Source organism: Oryctolagus cuniculus, chromosome 7, assembly GCF_051225735.1.
Source record: "Oryctolagus cuniculus isolate XC-2025 breed Fujian yellow rabbit chromosome 7, ASM5122573v1, whole genome shotgun sequence".
Taxonomy (NCBI): Eukaryota; Metazoa; Chordata; class Mammalia; order Lagomorpha; family Leporidae; genus Oryctolagus; species Oryctolagus cuniculus.
In genome coordinates, this window is record NC_142873.1 from 120,482,079 (window position 1) to 120,509,471 (window position 27,393).

Genomic DNA, 27,393 nt, shown 5'->3' on the forward strand with positions numbered 1-27,393 from the left:
ACAGGAGCCAGGAGCTTCTGGGTTTCCCACGCAGGTACAGGAGCCCAAGGACTTGGGCCATCTTCCTCTGCTTTCCCAGGCTGGATCGGAAGTGGAGCAGCCGGGACTCCAACCGGCACCCATATGGGATGACAGCACTGCAGGTGGCAGCTTTACCCACTACACCACAGTGCCGTCCCTTCTCCCATTCCTTTTCAGGCCTGCTTTGCACACCACCATGTTTTCATGCTGCTAGAGACAGGAGCCAGCTATGATGTAACCCTAGGCAGACAGACAGGGACACAGGCTCAGGGGCCTCAAACCTGGTGTTTGAGGGATATGCCCGGAACAAACTGCCCCAGCACTCACAAACAAGATAGAGAAACAAAACAGACCAGGAGGCGGTCACAGCCGGACCTGTCTACCTCCAGGTAGTGATGCCCCAGCAATGAGGTTATCGGTGACTAAACAACATGTTTAAACATAGACCTCCTCATTGCCAAAGCACAGGAACCCTTGGACACCGTCCCCGCAGAGCGGCCCTGTTCGGGGAGCCCTCCCACTGCGGAGCTTTCCTTTGCTTCAGTGACACTGGCTTCTCTGATCGCGTTTCTTTGTCCATGCGCCTTACTCTTCACAGCCGCAGGTCACAACCGCAGGACGGGAACCTCAACAGCTAGAAGTACTGACTCCTGCGTCAGGCCGGCTACAATCCTAGCACAGACTGAAGTTCCTGCTTTCCACTCGAAGTCATAACACCAAGTGTGGCTTGCCTATTCCTCAGCCCCGTCCTCTTCGGTTATTGTGGTCTCATGAAGACAGCTGCACGGGTGCTGCTGGACTTGGAAAGTGTGCCCCGTGATTCGAACGTCCGACCCCTCCAAAACTCATACTGAAATTTAATCTCTGTTGTAAAAGCATTAAGAGGTGGGACCCTTAGGAGGGGATGAGGGCTCCACCCTCCTGGGTGGGACTGGTGCCCTAAGGGGGAGATCAGCCACTCCCCCTCCCATCTTCTGCCAGGTGAACGCACAAGACCTAGGGTTGCCGGCATCACCATGAATAACTCGGGTTTCTCATTATAAATTACCCAACCCCAGGCATTCTGTTAGACTGTCACACGAAACAGACTAAGACAGGATCTTGAGATGGCCTAACTTAAAACAGGCTAATCAAAGCCACAGGAACACACCATTTCACACCCATCAAAATAGCATCCCAAGAATGACAGATCACAGTGCTGGTGGGCATGTGGGAAAACTGGAACCTGCATGCCTTGCTCGTGGCAGCGTAAAATGGTACAACAGCCAAGGTACTGACATAATTAAACAGTTACCACCTGGCCCAGCCATTCCGCTCCTCAGTGTGTACTCAAGAAAGGGAAAACATATGCCTGCACAAAAACTCACTCACAAACGCTCATGCAAGCCAGAGGCTATTAGCGACCCAGCTGGCCATCATCTGATGAACGGTAATCCGTATAGAACACGACTTGGCTATGAAGAGGACTGAGATACTGACGCAGGCTAGAACACAAATAAACCTTGAAACACTCTGTCCAGGGAAAGAAATAGTCTCAGAGACCACCACTGTATGATTCCATTGATACGAAAGGTCTGGAATTGGAGACTCTAGAGAGAGATCAGTGATTACTAAGGCAGGGAGAGTTGTGGGGCAGGGTGGGAGGAAGGGGTGACTGTTAATGGGACAAGGTTTCTGTTTGGAATGAAAATGTACCAGACTGGATCCTGCTGATGGTTGTATAAATGTCAGTATGCTAACAGCTGGATGATGCACTTTCAATATACAGCATGTGAAACAGACATCACGAAAGTGGGGTTTTGCTTTCCACGTGGCATTTACAGGCCTCAGCCTGGGGGTCCTGGCAGCACTCAGAGAAGCAGGAATCTGCAGTATGAGTTTTGGAGGGGTCGGACGTTCGAATCACGGGGCACACTTTCCAAGTCCAGCAGCATGAGACCACAATAACCGAAGAGGACGGGGCTGAGGAATAGGCAAGCCACACTTGGTGTTATGACTTCGAGTGGAAAGCAGGAACTTCAGTCTGTGCTAGGATTGTAGCCAGCCTGACCTGCTCAACAGCCCCTGGAGGAAGCCTCGGACTTCCCAGAGAGCAGCTCTTCATGTGAGCGCTTCAGGATGAGGAGCGGCAGGGGTTAACTTAGGAACCTTCATTCTCCTGACCCGGGAAGCAGCTGGTTTGAAATACAATTACTGGAGGGGCAGCCGTGGAGGCCTTAACGTGCATTAAGCTGCCACTTGGGACACCGCTTCCGGTATGAAGTGTTGGTTCGTGTCTCAGACACTCCGCTTCCAAACCAGCTCCCTGCTAATGCCCCTGGGAAGCAGCAAATGATGGCTCAACTACTTGGGTTCCTACCATCCATCTGGGAGAGCCGGGTGGAGGTCCTGACTCCTGGCTTCAGCCTGGCTCAGCCCCAGGTTTTAAGGCCACTTGAGGAGTGAAGCAGGGGATGGAAGCTTGCGCTCTCTCTCTCTTCCTCCCTCCCTCCCTCTTCCTCCCCCTCTTCCTCTTTCCCTTTCTGTCCTTCTGCCTTTCAAATAACTAAAATAAAACAATCACTGGAAGGCTAGACAAAGACAAACAATGGGAAGCGCACTGACCGAGGACTCAGCTGGCTCTGGTCCTGTCACTCACAAACTGACCTCAGCAAAGCACCACCCCTCTTGCCCCCACCTACCCACCTTCTCCGTGTTAAGGGGGTAATTGCCTGTTCCCGAGTTGAGGAGCTACAACAAGCTGATGCACAGGAAGAGCTTTGCAAATGGTTGTTGCAAATGAACAAGCTCTGTGTTCGAGCCCCCACTGGGTTGAGGCTTAATAGTTAAGCGTCGGGCCGGCGCCTTGGCACAGTAGGTTAATCCTCTGCCTGCAGCGCCAGCATCCCATATGGGTGCCGGTTCTAGTCCCAGCTGCTCCACTTCCAATCCAGCTCTCTGCTGTGGCCTGAGAAAGCAGCAGAAGATGGCCCAAGTCTTTGGGCCCCTGCACCCATATGGGAGACCGAGAGGAAGCACCTGGCTCCTGGCTTCAGATCGGCACAGCTCTGGCCGTTGTGGCCATTTGGGGAGTGAACCAGCGGATGGAAGACCTTTCTCTCTGTCTCCCCCCCTCACTGTCTATAACTCTACCTCTCAAATACATAAATAAAAAAAACCAGTTAAGTGTCTTTGCCATCCTAGCTGCGATCCTGGAATCCTTCATAACATGAATCCAAGACAAGAAGGAAGGGTCGGGAGTTATAAATGGGAATGCTCAGCACTGAGCCAGGCCAGTGTGCACCCAATGTGTATTACTCTGAACGGAGCACTAAGTAATTCTTCAGCCGTCCAAGATTCAGCGAGGCCACAGTGTCAGGAGCTGTGCCGTGGGGGCCGCGCTGTGCAAGTGCAGCCAGCACTTCAGTGAGGAGTGAGGGAGAGCAGCAGGCATCACAGAGAGAAGACAGATTCAGCCTCAACCGTGTGGCAGGCGCCTCACCTAATCGTTACAGGTAATGCTTATGCGCTGCCCATGCTGTGGGAATTATCCCCATTTTACGAAAAGGAACTCGTAGACCAGAGAGGCACAATAACCGCCTATGGTCAGAAAGTGAGAGGGAACCGGGGACTCAGGATGGCAGTCGATGTTCTGATCGCAGTCCATGACTGAGAGCAGCACCAGGTTTACGTGCACTGGCAGCCATCAAGCGCCTCTCTGCGCAACCTACAGAATACAGGGCCCTGGTGCCTGCCGGGCATTCACAGAGCGGCTGCCCCGCCCTCATGAAGCGTGAGTGAAGAAAGCTTGAAGGTCGGTTCATACGAACTGTAAGATTTTTCTTTTCTTTCTTTTTTTAAAGATTTTATTTTTATTTATTTGACAGGCAGAGTTACAGACAGTGTGAGAGAGAGAGACAGAGAGAAAGGTCTTCCTTCCGTTGGTTCATTCCCCAAGTGGCCACTATGGCCAGAGCTGCACCAATCTGAAGCCAGCAGCCAGGTGCCTCCTCCTGGTCTCCCATGGGGTGCAGGGCCCAAGCACTTGGGCCATCCTCCACTGCACTCCCTGGCCACAACAGAGAGCTGGCCTGGAAGAGGGGCAACCAGGACTAGAACCCAGCGCCCATATGAGATGCTGGCACCGCAGGCGTAGGATCAACCTAGTGCACCATGGTGCTGGCCCCTATCAGGAAGAGTAAATGAAGTAAAGCATTGAAAGTACTCTGTCACCTAGTCATTCCAGAATTCAAACCCCAGCTGTTGGGGCCGGCATGGTGGCACAGCAGGTCTGTAACACCGGCATCCCATCTGAGCACCAGTTCTAGTCCTGGCGGCTCTACTTCCAATCCAGCTCCCTGCTAGTACACCTGGGGAAGCAGTGGAGGATGGCCCTATTACTTCGGCCCCTGCACCCATGTGGGAGACCCAGATGGAGTTCCTGGTTCCTGGCTTCAGCTTGGCTCAGCCCCAGCAGCTGTCGGGAGTGAACCAGCAGATGGATGATCTCCCTCCCACCCCCTAACTCTACCCACCTTCCGTAATTACTGTTCAAGTAAATAATAAATACACATTTGAAAAATCCCAGCTGTACCGACAACTGGCTGGGAAGCCACTGCGAATGCAAACTAATGGCAAATTAGACACCAATGAGACCCCTTCCTTTTTAGCAGAGCGATAAAAGCACTCTTTCACGTTATGGCGGGGTTTTGACGGTGAACTGGTGAGGAACCATCTGTGTGCGGTCCACTTGGTGACATGGGCTCCTCAGTGCAAGGTGTGAGGAGCCACGCCTCCCACCCTCAGCCATAGCTGGGGACCGCAAACACGCGCCCACTGCCAGGCGGCGGGACAGTGGCACTTCCCTAAGCCAGGGGCACGGCCTCCAGGCGGACGGAGCAGCAGCGCATCGCTGGCAGCAGGGGCGGGGCCGGGCCGCCGACAGGACGGCACCTGAGCCTCCTGAGCCTTCTGTGGGCGGGTCCTCCGTGGACACGAGGCCACGAGAGGGAGGCAATGACGAGGACTCCTCTCCGAGCAGCAGCCACATTTATTTCTGCTTAAATATAAAAGCACCTGAGTTATCGTCCCAAACCCTAGCTCCTGATCAAACGCTCTTCAAACTGAACCCTCTCCTCATCGAGTCCCACTTGGAAATCACATGCTCGCTTTAAATCCATGATTTTGGAGCTCAGGCCTGCGGCTCTGGCAGCCCAGGCCCCTCGCGATCACCTTCATTAGGCCCAGGACAGCACCCACTGGGTGCACAGGTCCCGATTTCCAGCATGAGGAAGCAACCGAGGCGCTCCACCCGCCCACCGGCTAGGTTCTGAGGGATTTGCCTTCCAAGGCATCAAACATGTCTTCTAAAGACTTCTCAACGCACTGGAGGAACTCGCGGGCATTGCGGCGGGGGTAGGAGGAGACATTGCAGCCTATCCAGTTGTCATGGACGGCGTACCCAACGCCAAAGCCATCAGGGACCACGGGGGCAAAGCCCCCCAGGCTCACGGCCGGGCTGCTCAGCGTGCTGGTGGACAGGATGTTGTGGTTTATCTGCCCGTACGCAGGGTCCAGGTAGAGCTCAGGCAAGACGATCCCCTTGGCTGCTGCCAGGCACCGCAGAGCAAACAGGTGTCGGTCAAAGCCCTGGCCTGTGAGCGACGAAAAGGAAAAGCAGAGCTCAGCACCCCAGAGCTGCAGAGGGCCCTGGGAAAACCTCCCGCCCACAGGGAGAAAGCCCCGCCCAGGAGAGAAAGCTCCACCCACGGGAGAGGGGAAAGAGGGTCCCTCTGTCTCTGCACGCCTACCTCCTGCTCACTAGCCTTCAGGGCAGCTCATTCTAGATTTTTAGTTCTATTTAAAAATGCTCCATTATACATTTTTTAATAAAGTTATCAACAGCTGAGCTAAACAAGAGCCTGAAATTTTCAAAATTCTGAATCTGTTTAGTCAAATAGTCAAGACAGTATGTGAAGAGAGCTGTGGACCCAAAACCCAACGTAACACACCAGACTGCATCAGTGTCGCAAAGGGGAGAGGGTGTTTGGCCAGGGTCCTGATCTCAGTCTTACCACTAACTTGCTGAGTACCACTGGGCCAGTGGCCTCAGGTTCCACCCCACCAAACGGACAAGGAGAAGACCAGAGGGTCTTGGAGGCCCTGCGGCACCAGGACCAGACTGCAGGGGCCCCGGGACCTGTGCAGGTCTCGAATGCGGCCCTAAAGAGGTGAAGGAGGATGACACTGAGTAATCTGGGGCCAGCTTCCGAGACGACAGGGAGCAACGTGAAATGAGAGGGGCTGCGGGCCGGGAAGTCTTTTTTGTACTTTTTTGTAAAAAGTGAGTCTGATAACCAGAAAACTACAGAGAGGGGAGAACTAGGCATCATGGCTGCACGTGCCTTAAATGAGGGTGAAGTTGGATGCGGTTCCCCATCCCTGCTTAGGAGGTGAGGCCATGCTGATCCCCAGGGGCTGCCTGGCTGTTCAGACCACGACAGTATTAAAAAAATCCCTTTGGGAGCTGGCAGATGGGTTAAACCATGGTTAACAGGGGTTGAATATAACGGAGCCTACCCAAACGCAGAGCCAGAGGCCCGCTCCCACCCCTGCCTCACCCATCGCCGCTTCTCTGGTCAGCTGGCCGTGGTACTTGGAGCAGGCGGCCATCATCTGCTGCAGCTCGCCGGCGCTGTGCTTCGAGGGCTCCCTGACGAAGGCCTCGGAGCACCTCTTGGTGAAGACGGACGCGGGCCGAATGGTCTCGGTGCGGCCGTGCTTGAACGCCGCGGTGCTGCACGACTCGTAGGTGGCCACCGTCCGCCCGTACTGCCGGAGGAAGGCCATCTGGAAGGCCAGCTGGGCCACCGCGTCTGGGCTCAGCTTCTGCTTCTTCAAGAACTCCTTGCCTCCCCTCTGAAACTGCAAGCAGTCAACAGTGAGGGTTCTCACGGTGGCGTCAAACTTCTCTCTGGCAGCGCTGATGCCGGCCTTCAGGGCATCACTCAGCTCGAAGCTGAGTTTCTGCACGGCCACCGCGGAGTCGAGGGTGGCCGGCTGGCTCTGCGGAGTGACGGCAGGAGTCTGCGTGCTGTCTTTAAAGACCTCGTTAAAAAACCTGAGCACCGCCACACCATCTCCCCAGGCGTGCTCAAAGTGGACGGCAGCGGTGCCGTCCTTGGCCAGGATGAGGTTGAAGGACTTATCAAACCAGCGGTTTGTGCCGTCGCCATGCAGCATGCTGTGGGACAGGTGGACAAGGTCCCTGATGGCGAAGTCATCGAGGCAGAGGCAGAACACGGCAGAGTCCACTTTGCTCAGGGCCTCCTCATTGCCGCCAGTCGCCAGCTTCTGCCGGAGCTCTGCCCAGACGTCCCGGTTCTCGCTGGTCAGATACGCCAGGGGGAAGTCGGGGACCGGGCTGCTGTCCGAGAGAATGTACTTCAGATGTGCCTGGATTTCTGAGGGGCTCACCATGTCCCCATTTTCATCCAGGACATCGAAGACATAGAAATTTCCCTTTCTGAGAACCAAGAGGTGTCTAGCCTTTTCATCTGTAAAGAGTTCATCCCGACCGGGTTTGGGTAAACGCGTGGAGTTGAAAAGCCGGAAATACTGGGACATATCCAGGGGATATGCGTTGACCAAGTAGGCCCCGTACCAGGACAGAGAGGAAGGCACAAAGCGTATGAGTTTCTTGAAGGTGTTGGTGTCGCTTCTGGCAGGGTTCAGGTGGAACACTTCCGGCTCCAGTAGGCCAGCCCGGAGCGTCTTCAGAAAGCGGATGGCAGAAACGGTCATGTTGGTCGCCCGGGTGAGCTGGTCGTTATACTCGGGTTTGGGGTCGGGATTGAAGGCCATAAATGGATTAAAGTTCAGAACAACGGAGTCTCGAGCAGTTAAGTACATATCAAACCAGGGGCCTACAAAATAAAAAACACAGAAAGGTAATGTCTTCAAAAATAAAATATAAGAAAAAAACTTTAGGCACAGGCAGAGGAAATGCCTTCAGCCTCCAGAAGGTGGAGCTTCTGCGACAATCCATGATTTGTGAACAGGATCATACAAAAGATGGCTTTTTGCATCTAGCATCTATCACTTAGGAGAATGCTTTTGAGGGTCATCCATGTTGTTGCATGTATCAGTTCTTCATATTGCCAAATAATGCCATGAATATTAATAGACAAGCTTTTGTGTCTATGAGACACAAAAAATTCACAGGAATTAAAAGATTTTGGTGAAAAATATTCCACAGTCCATGCAATGTTTTCACAATGTGCATTTTCCAAGAACTTTTTTTCTTCTTAATTTGAGAGGCAGAGAAACAGAAACAGAAAGGGAGAGCTCCCATCTGCTGACCATCCAAGAACCAGGAACTCAACTCAGGTCTTCCACGTGAGTGGAAGGACCCAAGTCCCCGAGCCACCACCTGCTGCCTCCCAGGGTCTGCACTGGCAGGAGGCTGGAACTGGGATCCGGAGCCAGCGCCAGGATAGAAGCTAGGTGCTCCAGTGTGGGACAGGAGTGTCTGAAGTGGCATCTCAACACCTAGGCCAAACACCTGGCCCCACATGAACTTTTTGAAGACCTTTCGTATGTGGACATTCTGGGCACGCTCTGCCTGTAAAAACTCCAGCTGTGATATTTTATCAGAAAAATGTGTCAGGGCCGGCATTGTGGCATATCAGGTAAAGCAGCCGCCTACAGTGCCAGCATCCCATATGGGCGCTGGTTCGAGTCCTGGCTGCTCCACTTCTTCTTCTTCTTCTTCTTCTTTTTTGTTAAGATTTATTTACTTATTTGAAAAGCAGAGTTACAGAGAGAGGCAGAGGCAGAGAGAGAGAGAGAGTGAGGTCTTTCATCCACTAGTTCACTCCCCAGATGGCCACAACAGCTGGACCTGCACAATCCGAAGCTAGGAGCCAGCGACTTTTTCTGGGTCTCGGACGCAGGTGCAGGGGCCTAAGGACTTGGGCCATCTTTCACTGCTTTCCCAGGCCACAGCAGAGTTGGATTGGAAGTGGAGCAGCCGGGACTTGAACTAGCACCCATATGGTATGCCAGCACTGCCAACATTGGCTTTACCCGCTACGCCACACAAAACTATAGAACACTTCATGAATCTGCATGTCATCCTTGCACAGGGCCACGCTAATCTCTGTATCATTCCGATTTTAGTATATGTGCTGAAGCAAGCAGTGCTCCACTTCTGAACCAGCTCTCTGCTACGGCCTGAGAAAGCAGTAGAAGATGGCCCAAGTGCGTGGGACCCTGCACCTTCATGGGAGACCTGGAGGAAGCTCCTGGTTCCTGGCTTCAGATGGACCCAGCTCTCTTACGGCCATTTAGGGAGTGAACCAGCAGATGGAAGATTATCTCTTTCTCTCTGCCTCTGCCTCTCTATACCTCTGCCTTTCAAATAAATAAATAAATCTTAAAAAAAAAAAAAAAGAAAAGAAAAGATAAAATGTGTCTTTAAGAGAAGTTCCTGGGGGGATTAGCAAGAACAAACTCTACATCTTCCACTGGACCATATTCCATTGAATGAAATTATTTCCACATGGAAAAGCCTGGGAAATGATCAGAAGATGTAAATCTATCTGTTGCACATTTGTTGATCCATTCATTCTATTCCATTCCTGAAGAATCAGTGCTATGCCAGGGCCTGGTCCAGGGGATTGAGAGGAATAGGGTAAGGTCTGTGATTTGGAAAGAACTCTGGTGAAGTGCAGTGTACTAAGTGCAAACAAGTCCTGGTGGGTAAGATACAGTTGATGAAAGAAGACCTGAATGCAAGAACCCAGTGCAGGTGCCATGGTATAGTAGGGTAAGCCTCCACCTCTGATGCTGGTATCCCCTGTGGGTGCTGGTTCGAGTCCTGGCTGCTCCACTTCCAATCCAGCTCTCTGCTTTGGCCTGGGAAGGCAGCAGAGGATGACCCAAGTGCTTGGACCCCTGCACCCGCGTGGGAGACCTGGAAGAAGCTCCTGGCTCCTGGCTTCGGATTGGCCCACATCCAGACATTGCAGCCATTTGCGGAGTGACCCAGTGGATGGAAGACCTCTATCTATCTATCTATCTATCTATCTATCTATCTATCTATCTCTTCTCTCTGTAGGTAACTCTGACTCTCAACTAAACCTTTAAAAAATGCAAGAACCCTCCTATAGTAAAATGACTGTAAAGAGACATAAATCAATAAGGCTAAGAGAGTGGAAGAAGAGAGCAAATATTGGAAGCTGGAAAACAAGCGGACAACTGGTAACGCCCACAACAAATTCAAGAAAGCCAGTCCTAACCTCGCAGGAGACAGCGCAGGGAAAATCGGATTTACCCAGCAGACCTGCAGGGGGCTGGGGAATGGGCGGGCTGGATACACCTGGCTGAAAGACTGTTTAATTAGCTCACCACCGCTGCCCTAAGATTCCCTCCCACTCTGTACAAAGTAAAATGGGGGACTGTGAGTCACAGCTGAGATCCTGAACCTTCCTCCCCACCACACTTCTGCAACACTAGCAATCCTCCCCACTCCCTGGGGCTCCTACCCACCCGAATCCAAAGACACTGCTATTAGGGGCACGCCAAGCAAAGAGTGTAGCCCGATCACAAACAGTGTAGTGGGAAGTCTGTAACTGACAAGCCCCACCCTCACCCACAGAGCTTCAACAGCTTTCTGATGTCTGTCTGTCTGCCTGTCTCTCTCAGACAACAGAGAGGATGAGAAGCACCTGAAGAAGGAACAGAGGTAAGACAGATGGGGGACAAACAGCTGATGGGGCAAGAGCCCAAGGGAGCAGCCTCATCACAGGCCAAGAGCTCCCCAGATCCAGACTGGAACAAGCCAGGAGTTCTAGAAAAGACTTCATCACGGCCAAAACTGGCAGAAGATGTTACGTGGTCGCCTGTCCTGGGAGGAGACTCAGACAGCTTAGCAAGAGTCTGGGAGTAAACTGTTAAGCACAGAGAAAGCTAAACTAAAGAAAAGATGGGGAGCGGTGCTGTGGCGCAGCGGGTTAACGCCCTGGCCTGAAGCGCCAACTCCCATATGGGCGCCAGTTCTAGTTCCGGCTGCTCCACTTCCTATCCAGCTCTCTGCTGTGGCCTGGGATAGCAATAGAAGGTGGCCCAAGTCTTAGGGCCCCTGCACCCATGTGGGAGACCCAGAGGAAGCTCCTGGATCCTGTCTTCAATTGGCGTAGCTCCGGCCGTTGCAGGCAGTTGGGGAGTGAACCAGCGGATGGAAGACCTCTCTCTCTCTCTGTCCCACCTCTCTCTGTAACTCTTTCAAATAAATAAAATAAATCTTAAAAAAAAAAAAAAAGAAAAGAAAAGATGGTATAATTACTAACTTCAGAGAAAACAAGAAGTTTGTACAGGAATAGAAAACTAATCCCAATATGCTACATGACAATTAGGAGCTGAAAGAAGGCAAAAAGGGAAGAAATTAGGGGAGGGTAGGAAATTGCTGTTTTTCCCAAAAAGTCTTACAGAATTATCTGATTTTTTTTAAAAGCATTTATTTATCTATCTGAAAGGCAGAGCTAGAGAGAGAGAGGGAGAGACAGAGAGAAAGATCCTCCATCTGTTGGCTCATTCCCCCAAACAGCCACAACATCCAGGGCTGGGCCAGGCCAAAATCGGGAGCCTGGAACTCCATCGGGGTCTCCCACGGGGAATACAGGATGAAAGCCAGATGGGATTGTAGGAGCAGCATGTGGGCAGGAGTGCAGAGGACGTGCTGGCCGGGAGAGCTGGAGGTGCTGGCCGGGAGAGCTGGAGGCGATCTCATTTAGGGCCTACTACTCACAGCACAAGGGGGACATGATGCAGCCTGTACTGTGGCAGAGGCCAGGGGGATGAAGAGGAGGGACAGGTTGGAGAAGTGTGTAAGAGATAAAACTGGCAACATTTGATTTCATCTGGGGTTTAGGGAGAAATGTAACTAAAAAAAGGACTCTCAAGTTTTCCCGGGAAGTGACTGCTACCAGTTTAAAGAGAAAAACAGATAAAGAGGAACATAAAAAGGGACAGATAAAGAGGAACAAGTACTTGGGCCACTGTCCACTGCTCTCCCACGTGCACTAGTAGGGAGCTGGATTGGAAGTGGAGTAGGCAGGGCTCGAACTGGGGCCCATATGGGATGCCGGTGCTGCAAGCAGTGGTCCAACCCGCTATGCCACAGCACTGGCCCCTGGACTCTCTGATTTTTTAAACTACATGCATGTATAAGGACACTTTAAAAATTTTGTGAAAAATGAAATCAGAAGGTGAGTTTGTTCTGGTGAAAAAAAAATTAAAATCCATGCATAGTTTTTTTCATATTTTACATTTCCCATAAACTTTTTAAAATACCTTGTATAATTCTGACAAAAATCTATACTAAATTAAAAGAAGTTTAGAAACAGAGGCTTTTGGAAACCACAACTGAATGGAGAGAGAAAAGAACTGAGAAGTTTACACAGAAAGTCTACCCTGGTTTTTTTTTCCCCTCAAGATTGATTGATTGATTGATTTAAAAGGCAAAGTAAAAGAGAAAGAGGGAGAGACAGAAAGAGTGAGAGATTTTCCACCTGCTGGTCTACTCCCCAAATGCTTACAGCAACAGGGCTAGGCCAAAGTCAGGAGCCAGGAACTCCAGCTAGTCTCCCACATGGGTGGCAGGGACCCAGACACCTGGGCCATCCTCTGCTGCCTTCCCAGAAGCATAAGCAGGACGCTGGATAGGAAGTGCCTGCATTAGGACTCAGACCAGCCTCTCCAATTTGGGATGTGGGTGTCCCAAGAGACAATTTAACCTGCCAACCCCTGGATCTTTTTTAAAAATTAATTAATTTGAGAGACAGAGACAGACATACACAGAGAGCTCCCATACAATTGTTCACTCCAAAATGCCTAAAATGGTTGGGACTCCCTGGGCTGGGCTGGGCTGGCCCAAAGCCAGCAGCCAGGAATTCAATCCAGGGACCCCACACAGGTGGTAGGAACCCAATCACATGAGGCACTACTGTTGCTTCCGGGGGTCTGCACCAGCAAGAAGCTAGAGGCAGCAGCAGGAGCAGGAGCCAGGCAGTGAACTCGGGCACAGGCAACCTAACCAGGGTCTTAACCACTAGGCTAAATGCTCACCTCAAACTCGGCCAGTTGTGTGTGTGTGTTTCTTTTTTCTGTTTTAATTAATTAATTTATTTGACAGGCAGAGAGATGAGAGAGAGAGATGGACCGTAAGCTGGTTACTCCCCCAAATGCCCACAATGGCCAGAGCCAGGCTGGGTTGAAGCCAGGAGCTGGGAACAGAATCCACATCTCCCACATGAGTGGCAAGGATCCAATTACTGGATCCATCACCACTGCCTCAAAGGATCTGCATCAGCAGGAAGTTGGAGTGAAGAGCCAGAGACAGGGATCAAGCCCAGGTACTCTGCTACCTGGGACACAGGTGTCTTAACTGGTATCTTAACCCCTGGGCTAAATGCCTGCCCTCCAGCCCTGATCTTTCTTTAAGTTTATTTATTTTATTTGAACGTCACAGTCACGGAGAGAGAGGGAGAGAGATCTTCCCTCCACTGGTTCACTCTGCAAATACCCACAACTGCTAGGGTTCAGTACGGCCAAAGCCAGGAGCCAGGAGCTTCTTCTAGGTCTCCCACACAGGTGCAGGGGCCCAAGGACTTGTCTCATCTTCCGCTGCTTTCCCAGGCATCATAAGCGAGGAGCTGGATGAGAAGTTAAGCAACTGGGACTTGAACTGGTGCCCATATGGGATGCCGGCATCACAGGTGGTGGCTTAATCCTCTGGGCTACAGTGCCGGCCTCATATCTAATCTTAAAAGAATTTGCCAGGAACAACATTGATAGTGACACAGAAGAATGGAAGACTAACAGGTTTGGTTTTGTGGGAGCATAAAGTGATGAAAGCCGAGGCTAGAGAGGACTGACCCAGAGTGGCACGGGATGGAGGACTTAATCTGTGTGGCACTCAGACGGGACAACTGAGAGGTTCTGTCTCAGCGCCACCTTTCGGAGGAAGTAAGCCACTGCTCTGGACTAAGTACCGCAGTCAGAAGAAGCCTGAGCCATTACTTCAATGCTGGTCTCACCACAACAGGAGAGAAGAGGCCTGACTTTCCAATATGGAGGTCTCTGACCAAAACGACGCCCACAGTCGAGGCTTCCCACCTGAGATGTAGCTCGTGTGTTTATTCCGCTTGTCCTGGGCGACCAGCTGCTTGTGCAGTTCTTTTCCAATTCCGTTTTCAAAACTCTTACAGAATTGTTCTGTTTTCCTGAAATGTTCAAGGAAAGACAGATCCAAACCATGGTACACAGTACAAGATGTTTAGATTCAAAGCCAAAAACTCATACAAAGAGTTCTGGGTCCCCAGTGGCATATCCCAAGACCTGGGAATGAGATCAGAAAGTACCTCTCATCAGGACAGGAACTTACCCAAAATGGATTAATCTACACTATCTCTAGGATGACTGAACAGAAAGAACAATCAACAGCTCATAAAATAATCTGTCCTCTAGGCGGTAGTTAGACATGAAGAAAAGGACATAAACTTTAGAGTCAAAAAGAGCCAAGTTTAAATCCTGGCTCTGTCACTCTCAAATTGCGTAACTTTGGACATAGATTACTCAGTCTAAGTCTCAGTTTCTTGATGTGTAAAACAGAGATACTATAAGATTAAAAAATTCATAAAGCTAAGGATTTAGGACAGTCTAAAACATAACCCTCATTTAATTACTCGTCCATTACCATTCCAAGAGAAACTTCCAGTGACTAACAAAGAACACCTAAAAGCAGAGGACTACAAGATGAACAACACATCTGTTTTCTCTTCACTGTCCAGTGAAGGGCTCTGGGATTCCAACGACAATGCTAGTTACCTGAACAAGAAAATTCTCACCATGGCAAGAGTACCACACTAGGCTACGAGAGCTTAACGCAATCTACTTTTTGACAATATCCAATACTACTTTCTAATTCCTTGCTGCTTTGTTTCCTAGGACTGTCAAAACAAAGCATCACACACGTGGTAGCTTAACAACAGAAGTGCATTCTCTCACAGTTCTGGGGGCAGGAAACACACAAATGAGGGAGTCAACAGGAGCACATGCACTCTGACCACTGCTCCATGTGCTTCTCTTGGCTTCTGGTGTTGCTGGCAATCCCTGGTGCTCCTTGGCTTGCTGACACATCACTCCAGCCTCTGCCTCCGTCCTCACGTGGGAGTCTCTGTGTCTCTGCTCATTTTCTTACAAGGCCATCAGTCATACTGGAGTAAGGACTCACCCGACTCCTCACGTGAACTCATTATGCCTGCAACACCCTATTTCTAAGCAAGGTCATACAGGGAGGTTCTGGGAGGCCTAAGTCTGGGAGGCACCCTATCCAACCCAGGAAACACTCAGCAAGCCAACTTCCGGTCTGCCACACTGTCTTCTCAATGGACCTCCCTAGCAAGAGCACATGCCCTCTGCAAACGACCCAAGTGCCCCTGCCAGCATCCAAAAGGACAAATCTGGCATTCTGGCTTACAAACCACTTCCTGCTGAGTCTGACTGGAGGGACTCTAGGCTGAGGGTTTGGTCAGTCCCTCATGAATGAAAAATTGACTTCCTGAACCTGCAGATGTATAAACTGGGTTCCACGTTCCTGGAGATCCCATCAAACCATAGACGCTCCCCAGAGCTTGGTCCACCGCTACTTGCCGGCCTCTCTTGAACCACCCAACCGTGGTCACTCGGGGTTCGCAGTGTTTACCTGAACTGGCTGTCATCCAGGAGAGGTTTCTGGGCACTCAGGTATCTCCTAATGGTGTCTTCAAGTTTGGGAATAGGCAGCCTGGGGACAAAGCGAGGACAGTGTAAGGCTGACAACACCCAGAAGACGCGAATTAGCTTCACATGCCAAACTAATACATCGGTTATTGGGTAATTAGTTTCATTCCAAAAAGCCAATGATGGGAAGCCACTGGCAAAACAGAATCCGTGGATTTACTGATGTAAGCATAACTGGCAACTCTGTTTTCAAGCACAATGATAACTTTTTAAGTTACATATTTTTAGTAACAATAATAGATTCAAAATGGGCACCGAGAAGCTGTGCCAAGTATTCCTGTTTCCTTGTCACAATTGCTGTACCTGAGCTAAGACTGTATTGGCACTGATTTAATTCTGTCCATTTGAACCACTGCATTTTTCCCTCCAGGATAAAAAGAAAAGGTTCTTTTTTAAAATTTCTTTCTTGTGCATTCTATAACAGAGAATCACCTAATACTTAAATAAAGATCTGTCCAAGGGCCAGCCAAACATGAGAGCTGCATTCACAGAAAGACAGGAATTGAGAACTGTCAGGCCATGCCTGGCCACCAGGAATCCTACTGGGCAGAACCAGATACTTCCAAGTGTTTAATAACAGGAACTAGAGTTGGCCTACTTATCATTCTCTACTAGCAGATTTCCAGTGATGAAGTTACTGGTCCACAGTGAAATGAAATTAGGATGATGAAGTGTATTTTTTCTTTCATTTCAATAGTTTTATTGGAATATAGGTCACCTAGTATTAAAACAACTGTAATTTGTTAGGCAACCTATGCCAACTCAAATTTAACACTGATCTTGTGCAAAATATTAATATGTATCAGTCATTTAGGAAAACTGAAACATTATCCACAAAGTACAGTTTAAAAGTGTACTATAAGATATACTGTGTGGGGACTGGTGTTGTGGCAAAGTGGGTAAAGCTGCCACCTGCGATGCCAGCATCCCATAAGGGCCCCAGTAGAGTCCTGGCTGCTCTGCTTCTGATCCTGCTCCCTGCCAATGCTCCTGGGAAAGCAGCAGAGGACGGCCCAAGTGCTTGGGCCCTGCACCCACATGGGAGACCCAGAAGAAGCTTCTGGCTCCTGACTTTGGATAGGCTCAACTCTGGCCACTGTGGTCATTTGAGGAGTGAACTAGCAGGTAGAAGACCTTTCTCTGTCTCTCCCTCTCTCCGTCTGTAACTCTAGCTCTCAAATAAATAAATCTTTAAATAAATAAAGACACTGCTTGGGATGCCAGCATCCCATATTGGAGAGCCTGGGTTCAAGTCCCATCTCTGCTCCTGTTCTAGCTTACTGCTAATGTGCACCTGGGAGACAGCAGATGATGGCTCAAAAACTTGGGTCCCTGCCACCCACATGGGAGAACTGGGTTGACCTCCTGGTTCCTGGCTTAGGCCCGGCCCAGCCCTGGCAGGTGTGAGCATTTAGATGGGAAGCATTTGTCTCTGATTCACTGTGTTTCAAACAACAAACCAGTCCCTTACACACTTCTGCAGTGTTCACTCTAGCTTGATTTTTACTTTACAGGGGTAAAACAAGTTTTCACAGTGATGATTTAGTTCCTTCTCTCTCTCTCTCTCTCTCTCTCTATATATATATATATATATATATATATCCTGCCCTCCTCCAGAGAATGTTGATGGCATTTCCCCCATAATTTTACTAATCTATAAAATCCCAAAGCCTAAGAATTACCAACAAAGTAGAAATAGGTGTGAATCCAGTCTGTCACTTCATCTCCAGTCACATGATTATAGGTGACAAGTTACGCAATGTCTCAGACTCCATTTGCAGTCTAGGCACTGGAGAACAGTCCCACAGAGAAATGTGAAATGCACCTCTCCTGTTGAATGGGTTAGCTAATTACACCTTCTTTTACCCCGTATCTTAGTCTGTTTTGTGCTGCTATAACAGAATCCCAGAGACTAAGCAATTTACATGGAAATTATTTTTTTATTTCACCATTCCTGTTGTATGGCTGGGCCCACATCCATTCTCCCTTCTTCCAGTAAAAGCATCCTGTTTTCCTGGAAGAACCAACTCTTCTTGCTCAATCCCTTTGATCCAGGCGAAACTGACTCCAGCCCAACTCTCGGTCAGGTTTACAACTTATTGGTCCAGACCTAGAAAGACTTGATTACAGGACTTTTTTTTTCGAAACTTGTAGCAAGGGGGAATCTCTACCACAAAAGTCACCAGGAGATGAGATGTAAACTATATCTTACATGCTGGCTGCCACTCTGTCACCATGAGGACGGCCTGCTTGAGAATGGAGTTACACAGGAAGACCAAAGAGAATCCTGCTGATACCTTTTGAGCCCCCAGATCCAACCCGAATGCTCAGTTCTGTCTGTTTACATGGTCTTATTTGCTCAAGCCACATTGAACTGGAGTCTCTATAACTTGCTACTATAAAAGCCTTGATTCTAACAATTTCCTTTTCAATAAATGCTCACATACTATTCTTCGAGTTGACATTTATTCTCTCGGAAAAAGCAAGATGTGAGATCACCTCTTGCCTCTGTGCACACCTGCTTCCTCCACTGTTCCTTGAAGAACATCAGAGCTTTCATGTGTACACCAGGGGTCCTTGAGCTCTCAGCCATGTAATTCACCAGGCCTTGAAAAAGGCAGAGCCTGGGTCTTGGCAGTTCCATCCTCCCCACCCCAACCCCCGGCACTTGCCACAACAAAGATGGAAGGGCCTGCATTGTGGGGCAGCGGGTTAAGATACCGCCTGTGACATCAGTATCCCATATGGGCGCCAATTCTAGTCCACTTCCCATACAGCTCCCTCCATCAGGGAAAGAAGTGTAAGATGGTTGAAGTACTTGAGCCCCTGCACCCACGTGGGAAACCCAGACAACTCCTGGCTTCAGCCTGGCCCAGCCCCAGCTGTTGTGGTCATTTGGGGAGTGAACCAGCAGATGGAAGATCTCTCACTCTTTCTGTAACTCTACCTTTGAAATAAAATAAAATAAATATTTAAAAAGAAAAAAAGATGGAAGAAAAGTAAGTGCTGTGTAAATGACTCTCAGACTCCAACCAGCCCAGGCAGGCACTTTATCCTTCCTGCAAGGACAGGGCTAGAAAGCCTTCTCTAAACACATACAATCCATTGGTAGTTCAGAGGGCTTTCACAGGACTGCTTGGGAATACAGTAACTCTGGTGTTAAGACAATCTGTCCAAAAGACAGACCCTTTGGGCCCAGAACATTATGGTTGCTACCTCCATTATTCTCCACATCTGGAACTCTGCTCGCATGCCTCCCACATGAATTCCAGAGAATTCCAGTCACCTCCTACAATGAACAGGGATTAAAAGAACAACAACAGGGCTGGGCATTTAGCTTTGGCTCCTGACTTCAGCTTCCTACTGATGCAGACCCTGAGAGGCAGGTGACAGGAGGATAACTGGGCTTCTGCCATCCACATGGGACACCTGGATTGAGTTCGCAGCTCCTGGCTTTGGCCTGACCCAGGCCACTGTGGCATTTGCAGAGTGAGGCAAAGGATGGAGCTCTGTCTCTCAAACAAAACAAAAAACAAAACAAAAACCCAGATAACAGACATTTACTGGGGATCAATTACAGACCCAGCATGGAATCTGATAATTGCCTTTTTAATGATACCATAGGCCCCTCCTCCCCATACATACCCCCAGGCCAATTGCAGTATCTTAAGGCCTAAATGGTGATTCTTTAGGCTGGGCCTACCATAAACTTCTCAAACTCTCTGAACTTGTTATGTTTCAAGCCTCTGCTCCCAGGCACCTGCTGCACTCCCCTCCCTCACTCCTCTCAGATTCCGCCGCTAGTGTCAGCTCCACTGTGAAGCCTTCTTCTCTCTCCCAGGCACTAAGTCACTCGAACCTCCACACTGACACAATGGGTCACTTCTGGTACGTTCCAGACATGTAAAAAAGGTCTGTTTAAAGCAATGTCAGTACTTGTGAGTATCTATTGAATACTGACTATGTGCCAGATCCCGCACTAACTACTTTATATCAGAGTACTATTCTAATTCTAATTCTAATTACAATGGAATTATCATTCCCTTTTTAAGGTTAGATGACTTGCTCGTGGCTGTGATGACAGTAAGAGGTGGAGCAGGGATTAAAAAGTAGGTCTGACAATAGGTCTGATCTGATTTCATCATCATTTAAAAAAAATCATCTATTATTTTTTACTTTATGTTTCTGTGTGGGAGCAAACTGTTGAAATACTTACTTAAGGTATACTAAGCTGATCTTCTGTATATTAAGATAATCGAAAATGAATCTTGATGTGAATGGAAGGGGAGAGGGAGTGGGAAAGGGGAGGGTTGTGGGTGGGAGGGACGGTATGGGGGGGAAGCCATTGTAACACATGAGTCGTACTTTGGAAATTTATATTCATTAAATAAAAGATTAAAAAAAAAAAAAAAAAAAAAAAAAAAAGTAGGTCTGAGGGCTGGGTGTTGTGGCACAGGGGGTAAGGCTGGGGAGGCCTGCATACGGTACTGGAGTGCCTGCTTCTGACCCAGCTTCCTGCAAATGTGCCTGCGAGGCAGCAGGATGATGGCCCAAGTACTTGGGCTCCTGCCATCACATGTGAGACCTGGATAAAACTCCTGACTCCAGGTTTCAGCATGGCCTAGCTGCAGTTATTGCAGGCATCTGGGGAGTGAACCAGCAGATCTGACTCTCTCTGCCTTTCAAAAAAAAAAAAAAAAAAAAAGCAGGCCTGATCCCTGTCACATGATCTTAATGACCGCAGATGCTGCTTCCCACTCACCACATCACATCATAGAGGCCTCTTTCCTTGCCAAACTCCGCCCCCTGCTGTAAGCAAGCACCTCGCCATGACTGGCTGGTCTCCAAATCCACAGCAACACGTGCTTCGCCATTAATAATGTGAATTAATGTGATCAAGCCAGGCAGTCTTATACTCTCAGCTTATGCAAACACAACCCTTAAAAATAACATCCGGGAGTGCAGTGGAGGATGGCCCAAGTGCTTGGGCCCTGCACCCCATGGGAGACCAGGAGAAGCACCTGGCTCCTGCCATTGGATCAGCGTGGTGCGCCGGCCGCAGCGCACCAGCCACGGCGGCCATTGGAGGGTGAACCAACGGCAAAAAGGAAGACCTTTCTCTCTGTCTCTCTCACTGTCCACTCTGCCTGTCAAAAAAAAAATTTTTTTTTTAAATAACATCCACCTTTTAAGATTTTATTTATTTGAGAGGTAGAATCAGACAGTGAGAGGGAGAGAAAGGTCTTCCTTCCGTTGGTTCACTCTCCAGATGACCAAAATAGCTGGAACCCGCCGATCCAAAGCCAGAAGCCAGGTGCTTCTTCCTGTCTCCCATGCAGGTGCAGTGCCCAAACACTTGGGCCATCTTCTGCTGCTTTCCCAGGCCATAGCAGAGAGTTGGATTGGAAGAGGGGCAGCCAGGACTAGAACAAGTGCCCTATGGGATGCCAGCACCAAAGGTGGAGGATTAACCTACTATGCCATGGCGCTGACCCCAACATCCACCTTCATCATACACCTAAGTGCCAAAATGGCTAATTTTATTATGCCTATTTTATCACACTAACAAAAAAAATCAAGAACAAAATGACACTTAAAAAATAAGCAAATAGGGGCTGGCGCTGTGGCATAGCAGGTTAAGTCATCTGTCTGCAGTGCTGGCATCCCATACGGACACTGGTTCAAGTCCCAGATGCTCCACTTCTGATCCAGCTCCTTGCTAATGCTCCTGGATAAGCAGCAGAAGATGGCCCAGGTGCTTGGGCCCCTGCACCCACTTGAGATACCCAGAAGAAGCTCCTGGCTCTTAGCTTTAGCCTGGCTCAGCCCTGGCCAGTGGGGCCATTAGGGGAGTGAACCAACAGATGGAAGATATCTCTGTCTCTCTCCCTCCCTCTCTGTATTTCTGCCTTTCAAATAAATAAATCAATCATTAAAAAAATAAGCAAATGATAGTATAAAGGTTCCTAAAGGAACAAGTCCAAGGTTACTTGGTTAAAAGGCAGCAGTGATAAGAGGACCAGGCAAAGGGCAGGGCCTTATCTCAGACTAAGCTTACCATAGCACTAAAAGCTGTGTTGTCGCTCCTACGGCACAGGTAAACACCTGGCCTCCAGGTAAACTGAACTGCCCCAAGTTACAGAAGAAGAATCTGAAACTAAGCTCTGCCCGGTTTCAAAGGCAGGACCTTTCCCCAAGCGAGACATCACCAGGAGTGTTTACTAGCCCAGCTCTCAGTGGCAGAAGCAATTTCACCTCTCATCTAACTCCCACTAGAGATGTGGTAATGGCTGCCTGGGGCCGTGGTTGCCTAAGACTGAGTCCTGAGTGAAATGGTTTGGACCTCCAGATTCCTACAGATTTTTATGCTGTGGAAGAAGCAGGAGTCCATAATGCTGAATATTCTTTCGGTTTTCCAATTCTGAAGTGCAAACAACTCCTCTGATCTTTATGCTGGGTGGGGCCCAGGGCTGCCCGACAGTGAGTGACCATCTGACTCCGGCTTGGCACGAGAAGACAGGCTCTGTCAGTCCTCACCTTTCCCCTACATACTGGCTCTGCTCGTCACAGGCTGCAGCCAGCAGGCAGGTCCCTGCCTTATCCCACAAGCACAAGGACTCTTTTGCACGCTCTCCTTCCTGCCACATTGAGACAATCTCATTCTGTCTCCATTTTTGTACACTGCATTTCCTGGGAGGGTGGCGGTGGGCAGGCATGATGCTGGTGTAAGTGGTTGTTGAATGTGAACAACAACAACAACAAATCCCAGTAGTTAGGGGCCACGCTGTGATAGAGTTTGCTCTTTTCAAGGAGAGGGAGCAGTCCAAGGCCTGGAGGATCCTTGATGGCATTCTGGTGGGAAAGAGAGAAGGGCCTTAGCGATGCAGGTGCACCTTGACGCCAGAACTGAGTGGTAAGTGAACAGAGGAGTTGGGTTAGGCTTGGTTTCAGGGTGAAGGGAGGCTTCTAACATTGGAGGAGACCTGGCAGCTCAGATGAGGCTGGAGGTTCAAAGACTGGGAGAACTGGAGCCAGATTTAGGGAAGTACTGAGTGAGGACAGGGGAGAGAAAGGTTCACTGGGGCTGTTTTCAGAGGGGAAGAAAGGCGTTTTGGGGTGAAGTGTTTCCGAAGGTGGGGTGTGCCTATAGTGGTATGGAGGTCGGCATCTGGGTGAGCGAGCCCTGGGTCGAATCTGAAAGATGGAGTTGGGGAGATGATCTGGGGGAGGGGGAGCAGGGTACGAGGTGTTTGGCTTCTGTGAGAGTGGGAGAGAGTGGGCTTAAGTTGGGGGGATTGCAGAGGAAGTAGGCCATTCTAAAGCAAGGAATCTGGAGGGAGAGGTAGGGAGTAGGGTTAGGCGAGGGTGACGTTCCCAGGTGAGCACTGGACCTAGCTGGTTAAGGCCAGGGGAGGGGAGGGGAGGCTGAGGTGCTACAGGAATATAGGACTCCAGGAAGGGGCTGAGGGGAGATGGGGTACCTGACGTTGTGGGTGGGCATCTACTCAGGTGCCAGGAACTGGCCGGCTCCCACTTTGGGCAGGAACTAAGCACTCCCGGGGTCACCTGCTTGCAGGGGTTAGGGTAGTGGTGAAGTGGAAGGGGCTCAGGGTCTGCCGCTGGGAATTAGGTTAATGGAGAGGAAACGTGAGAGGGTTCAAGACGGAGAAACTGCGAGACCGACAGGGAAGGGGCAGCTCTGGAGGCGGACTTGAGGGTCCCGATTCCTGCGCCAGGACATTCTGCAAGTCACAGGCCTTCCAGCGTGGGGGAGGACGCAGTCTGAGGTAGGGATTTGGAGCAGAAGCGGGTTAGCTAGAAATCCTGAGTGACTGGAGTCCGCTGAGGGGGCCGGGCTCACCTGGGCAGGCTGTCCTGGTAGTGCATGGTGGGCACGATGCTGCGCTGCAGGTAAGAGCCCGGCCCGGGGCCGGCGCTGAGGGGCCGGCAGGGGGCTCCCGGGCCAGCCGCAGGGCCCCGGGGCCAGGCGCGCAGCAGCAGCAGGCGGGGCACCATCGTCCCGGGAAGCTGTGGCAGCGAGAAGGCGGCAAAGGAGGGATTCGGGTGTACAAAGACAGGACGACCGCCCGCCTCGCCAGCGGACACCCTGTCCGCCACTCGGCGCCCCGCGCGTCTCCGCTCCAGAGGCCACTTCCGTCCCCCGGGGCCCGCCCACGGAAGGCCCCACCCCCGGGAGCCGGCCCCCAGCCTGGCCCCGCCCACGGAAGGCCCCACCCCCTGCCCCTCTCCGCAGGCACGCCCACCACCAGGCCCCGCCCCTGCCGGCGGGAAGAGGTCGCGCGTCCGGAGTCTCTCCGTCCCCGTCAAGGTCGCTGGGCTCTGGGTTTCTGGGGCAATCTGATAAACCTGCGAGACCATGGCATTTGCCTCAGGTTTCAGGGCTCTGAAAACTGCCAGCATTTGGAGCTGATTGCGCCTTCTCAGAAGGAACTTTAATTTTTATTGAATTATTTCCGAGACTGAGGGACAGAGACCTCCATCCTCTGAGACCATGACACTTTCTAGAGATCGGGATCGTTTGTGAGGCTTGCTCTGCTATGCCTAAGGTAACAGTGAACGGAGACGTTCGCTGCTCGCAGCGTCTCGGACTGCGATGATCCGCCCTGCCCTCTCAGCCAAGCGGACAGCAGCGAAGATGTGCGGGAGCTGGGAACCACGGTGTCGCTCCGTTTGGAGCGGGATCCCCTCTGCTCTAACGCCCTCGTAGCTGAACGCTTGCTGGGACGGGAAGCTCGTTACTCAGAGGAAACCCTTCTCCCCCTGGCCCTGGGGTCCCTCCCAGGCCGCCTGCTCCGCAGGAAGCTGCCTGCCACCGCGCGTGGCCCACGACTCCTTCCAGCTCCCATGCTGCCATTCCACGACCCGAACCTAGATTCATCATGTCGAGGGAGGGCGACAAGAACTACCGCGGCTCAGCTGCAGCTGAAGGGTTAGGTGGGCGGTGATCCCATCTCATAGAACAGGAAATGGAGGTGTCAAAGACGTACCCCATGCCTCCCAGAATCCCATTCTCGGGCCACCGCCTCCGCTTAGCCCCAGCGCGGTAGCAAGACCCTGGGGGTTTAACGCACCCAAATACTTTGTGTTCCACGCTGGAGCAGTTCACCAAAAACAGCACTGGGGTGAGGGTCAGGAAATCTGGATATTTTTTTTTTTTTTTGAAAGACAAACAGAGCTCCTTTCCAATGGTTTACTCTCCAAATGCTCCCCAAAGCTCTGACGGGGCCACACCAAAATCAGGAGCTAAGAACCCAATCCAAGGCTGGCGCCGCGGCTCAATGGGCTAATCCTCCACCTAGTGGCGCTGGCACACGGGGTTCTAGTCCCAGTCGGGGTGCCGGATTCTTTCCCAGTTACCCTTCTTCCAGTCCAGCTCTCTGCTGTGGCCCGGGAAGGCAGTGGAGGATGGCCCAAGTGTTTAGGCCCTGCACCTCATGGGAGACCAGGAGAAGCACCTGGCTCCTGCCATCGGATCAGCGTGGTGTGCCTGCCGCAGCGCGCCGACCGTGGCGGCCATTGGAGGGTGAACCAACGGCAAAAGGAAGACCTTTCTCTCTGTCTCTCTCTCTCTCACTGTCCACTCTGCCTGAAAAAAAAAAAAACAACACCAATCCAGGCCTGCTGCCTAGGTGGCAGGAACACAATTACTTGAGCCGTCACTGCTACTTCCTAAGGATCACAGTAGTGGGAATGCTGGGGTCAGGAACCAGAGCTGGGAACAGAACCCAGGTACTCTGAGAGAGGACACAATCATCTTAACCAAGTCTTTTTATTTTCTTTGAGATTTTATTTATTTGTTTGAAAGGCAAAGTTAGAGAGAGAGAGAGGTCTCCATTTGCTGATTCACTCCCCAAGTGGCTGCAACAGGATGAAACTATGAGCCCAGAATTCCATCCAGGTCTCCCACATGGGCGCAGGTGCAGTATCTGGGCTGCTTTCTCATGCATATTAGCAGGGAGCTGGATCAGAAGTGGAGCAGCTGGTATGTGAACTGGCACCAATATGGGATGCCGGCACTACAGGCGGTAGCTTAACCCATTGTGCCATGACACTGTCTCCTTAACTGGCCCAAGGAGACCTAGATCTCATCTGGGTGTGTCCTTATCTAGTTAGATGGCCTCTGGGTAAACAGGAACACATTATCAGCTCTCATATGCATTTAGTGGTGATGACCCATGCCAGGAACCAAGTGTGAAACTCAACAATGTTGAATGTCAATTCCTTCTCAGTGACAGGAGGAAAAACCCTATCTTAACCCAAGTCCACAATGTTGATGCCATTTTCCTTTAGTGTATAGGGCCAGGGGAGACTTTAAAATTCTTCCTGAGGGGCAGGCATTTGGCCTAGCAGTTAAGATTCCTGCATATCATTTTGGAGTTCCTGGATTCAAGCCCTGACTCCACCCCCAATTCCAGCTTCATGCTCATGTGCACCCTGGGAGGCAGCAGGTGATGGCTCAGGTAGCTGGGTCCCTGACAAGCATGTTGGACACCCGGACTGACTCTTAGCTTCCACCCCATTGTGGGCATTTGGGAAGTGAACCAGTGCGTGGAGATCTCTGTCCCTCTGACTCAGAAATCAATAAATAAAAATTAAAGTCCTTTGAGAAAACTCAATCAGCTCCAAATGCTGGCCGTTTTCAGAGCCCTGAGACCTGAGGCAAATGTCAGGGGTGCAGGGCCTGAGAGATGAGGCCCAGGGACAAGGGTGGGCCCAGTAGAAGAGCAGTGGCTCAACTCTAGAGCGAGGGCCGAGGGCGAGTGCCCACCCAATCTAATACCTAGCAGAGGGGCTTGAAAGCCTTCTGTGAATGCATGGTCAGTAGGAGCAATTTTTAAAAAACAAATTTTTATTTAATTGAAAGAGTTGCAGAGAGAGAAGGAGAGAGAGAGGCCTTCCACCCGCTGATTCATTCCCCAAATGGCTGCAATGGCCAGGGCTGGGCCAAGCAGAAGCCAGGAGCCAGGATCTTCTTCCAGGTCTCCCACATGGGTGCAGGCTGCTTTCCCAGGTGCACCAGCAGGGAGCTGGAATGGAAGTGGAGCAGCTGGGACTCATATGTCCATATGGGGTGCTGGCACTTCAGGCAGAGGCTTAACCTTTTACGCCACAGTGCCAGGCCCAGTGGGAGCGACTCTAAGGTGTCCAGGTTCCCTACTGGCCTCTCCAGCTCCCCTCTTGTCATCTGATGTACCACTACTCTCTACTCTAGTAGCCCTGCGTTACTACCCATCGTTCCCATCCCTGTTTTTACTCCATGCCTCCTCTCTCTCTCTGTCTTTCTCTTTCACTTTCGCTCTGTCTCTCTCTCTCCTACCTGAAATCTGTTCTTTTTTTTTTTTTAAGATTTTATTTATTTATTTATTTGAGAAGTAGAGTTACAGAGAATGAGAGGGCAAGACAGAGAGAGAGGTCTTCCATCTGCTGGCTCACTCCCCAAATGGCCACAACAGCCAAGCAGAGCCAATCTGAAGCCAGGAGCCAGGAGCTTCTTCTGGGTCTCCCACGTGGGTGCAGGGGCCCAAGCAC

General features: G+C 50.6%; 1 protein-coding gene and 1 pseudogene across 3 annotated transcripts; both read right to left on the reverse strand.

Annotated features, from left to right (window-relative positions):
• Nucleotides 1–5,032: 5,032 nt before the first annotated feature.
• Nucleotides 5,033–24,010, reverse strand: CPT2 (carnitine palmitoyltransferase 2). Of its 3 annotated transcripts, none has more exons than XM_051856479.3 (5): nucleotides 23,705–24,010; nucleotides 15,767–15,847; nucleotides 14,179–14,285; nucleotides 6,621–7,925; nucleotides 5,033–5,654 (listed from the first exon to the last, which is right to left on the reverse strand). In XM_051856479.3, the coding sequence occupies exons 1-5, from the start codon at nucleotides 23,857–23,859 to the stop codon at nucleotides 5,323–5,325; spliced, it is 1,980 nt and encodes a 659-aa protein (XP_051712439.1). In that variant the 5' UTR covers nucleotides 23,860–24,010; the 3' UTR covers nucleotides 5,033–5,322. The 3 variants fall into 3 exon arrangements, with proteins under 3 accessions (XP_051712439.1, XP_089156737.1, XP_069934585.1); XM_070078484.2 differs by having other exon boundaries at nucleotides 5,040–5,654; nucleotides 6,610–7,925; nucleotides 23,705–23,995; XM_089300611.1 differs by lacking the exon at nucleotides 14,179–14,285 and having other exon boundaries at nucleotides 23,705–24,006.
• LOC127493801 (U6 spliceosomal RNA) lies at nucleotides 9,102–9,201 on the reverse strand (annotated as a pseudogene).
• Nucleotides 24,011–27,393: the final 3,383 nt, after the last annotated feature.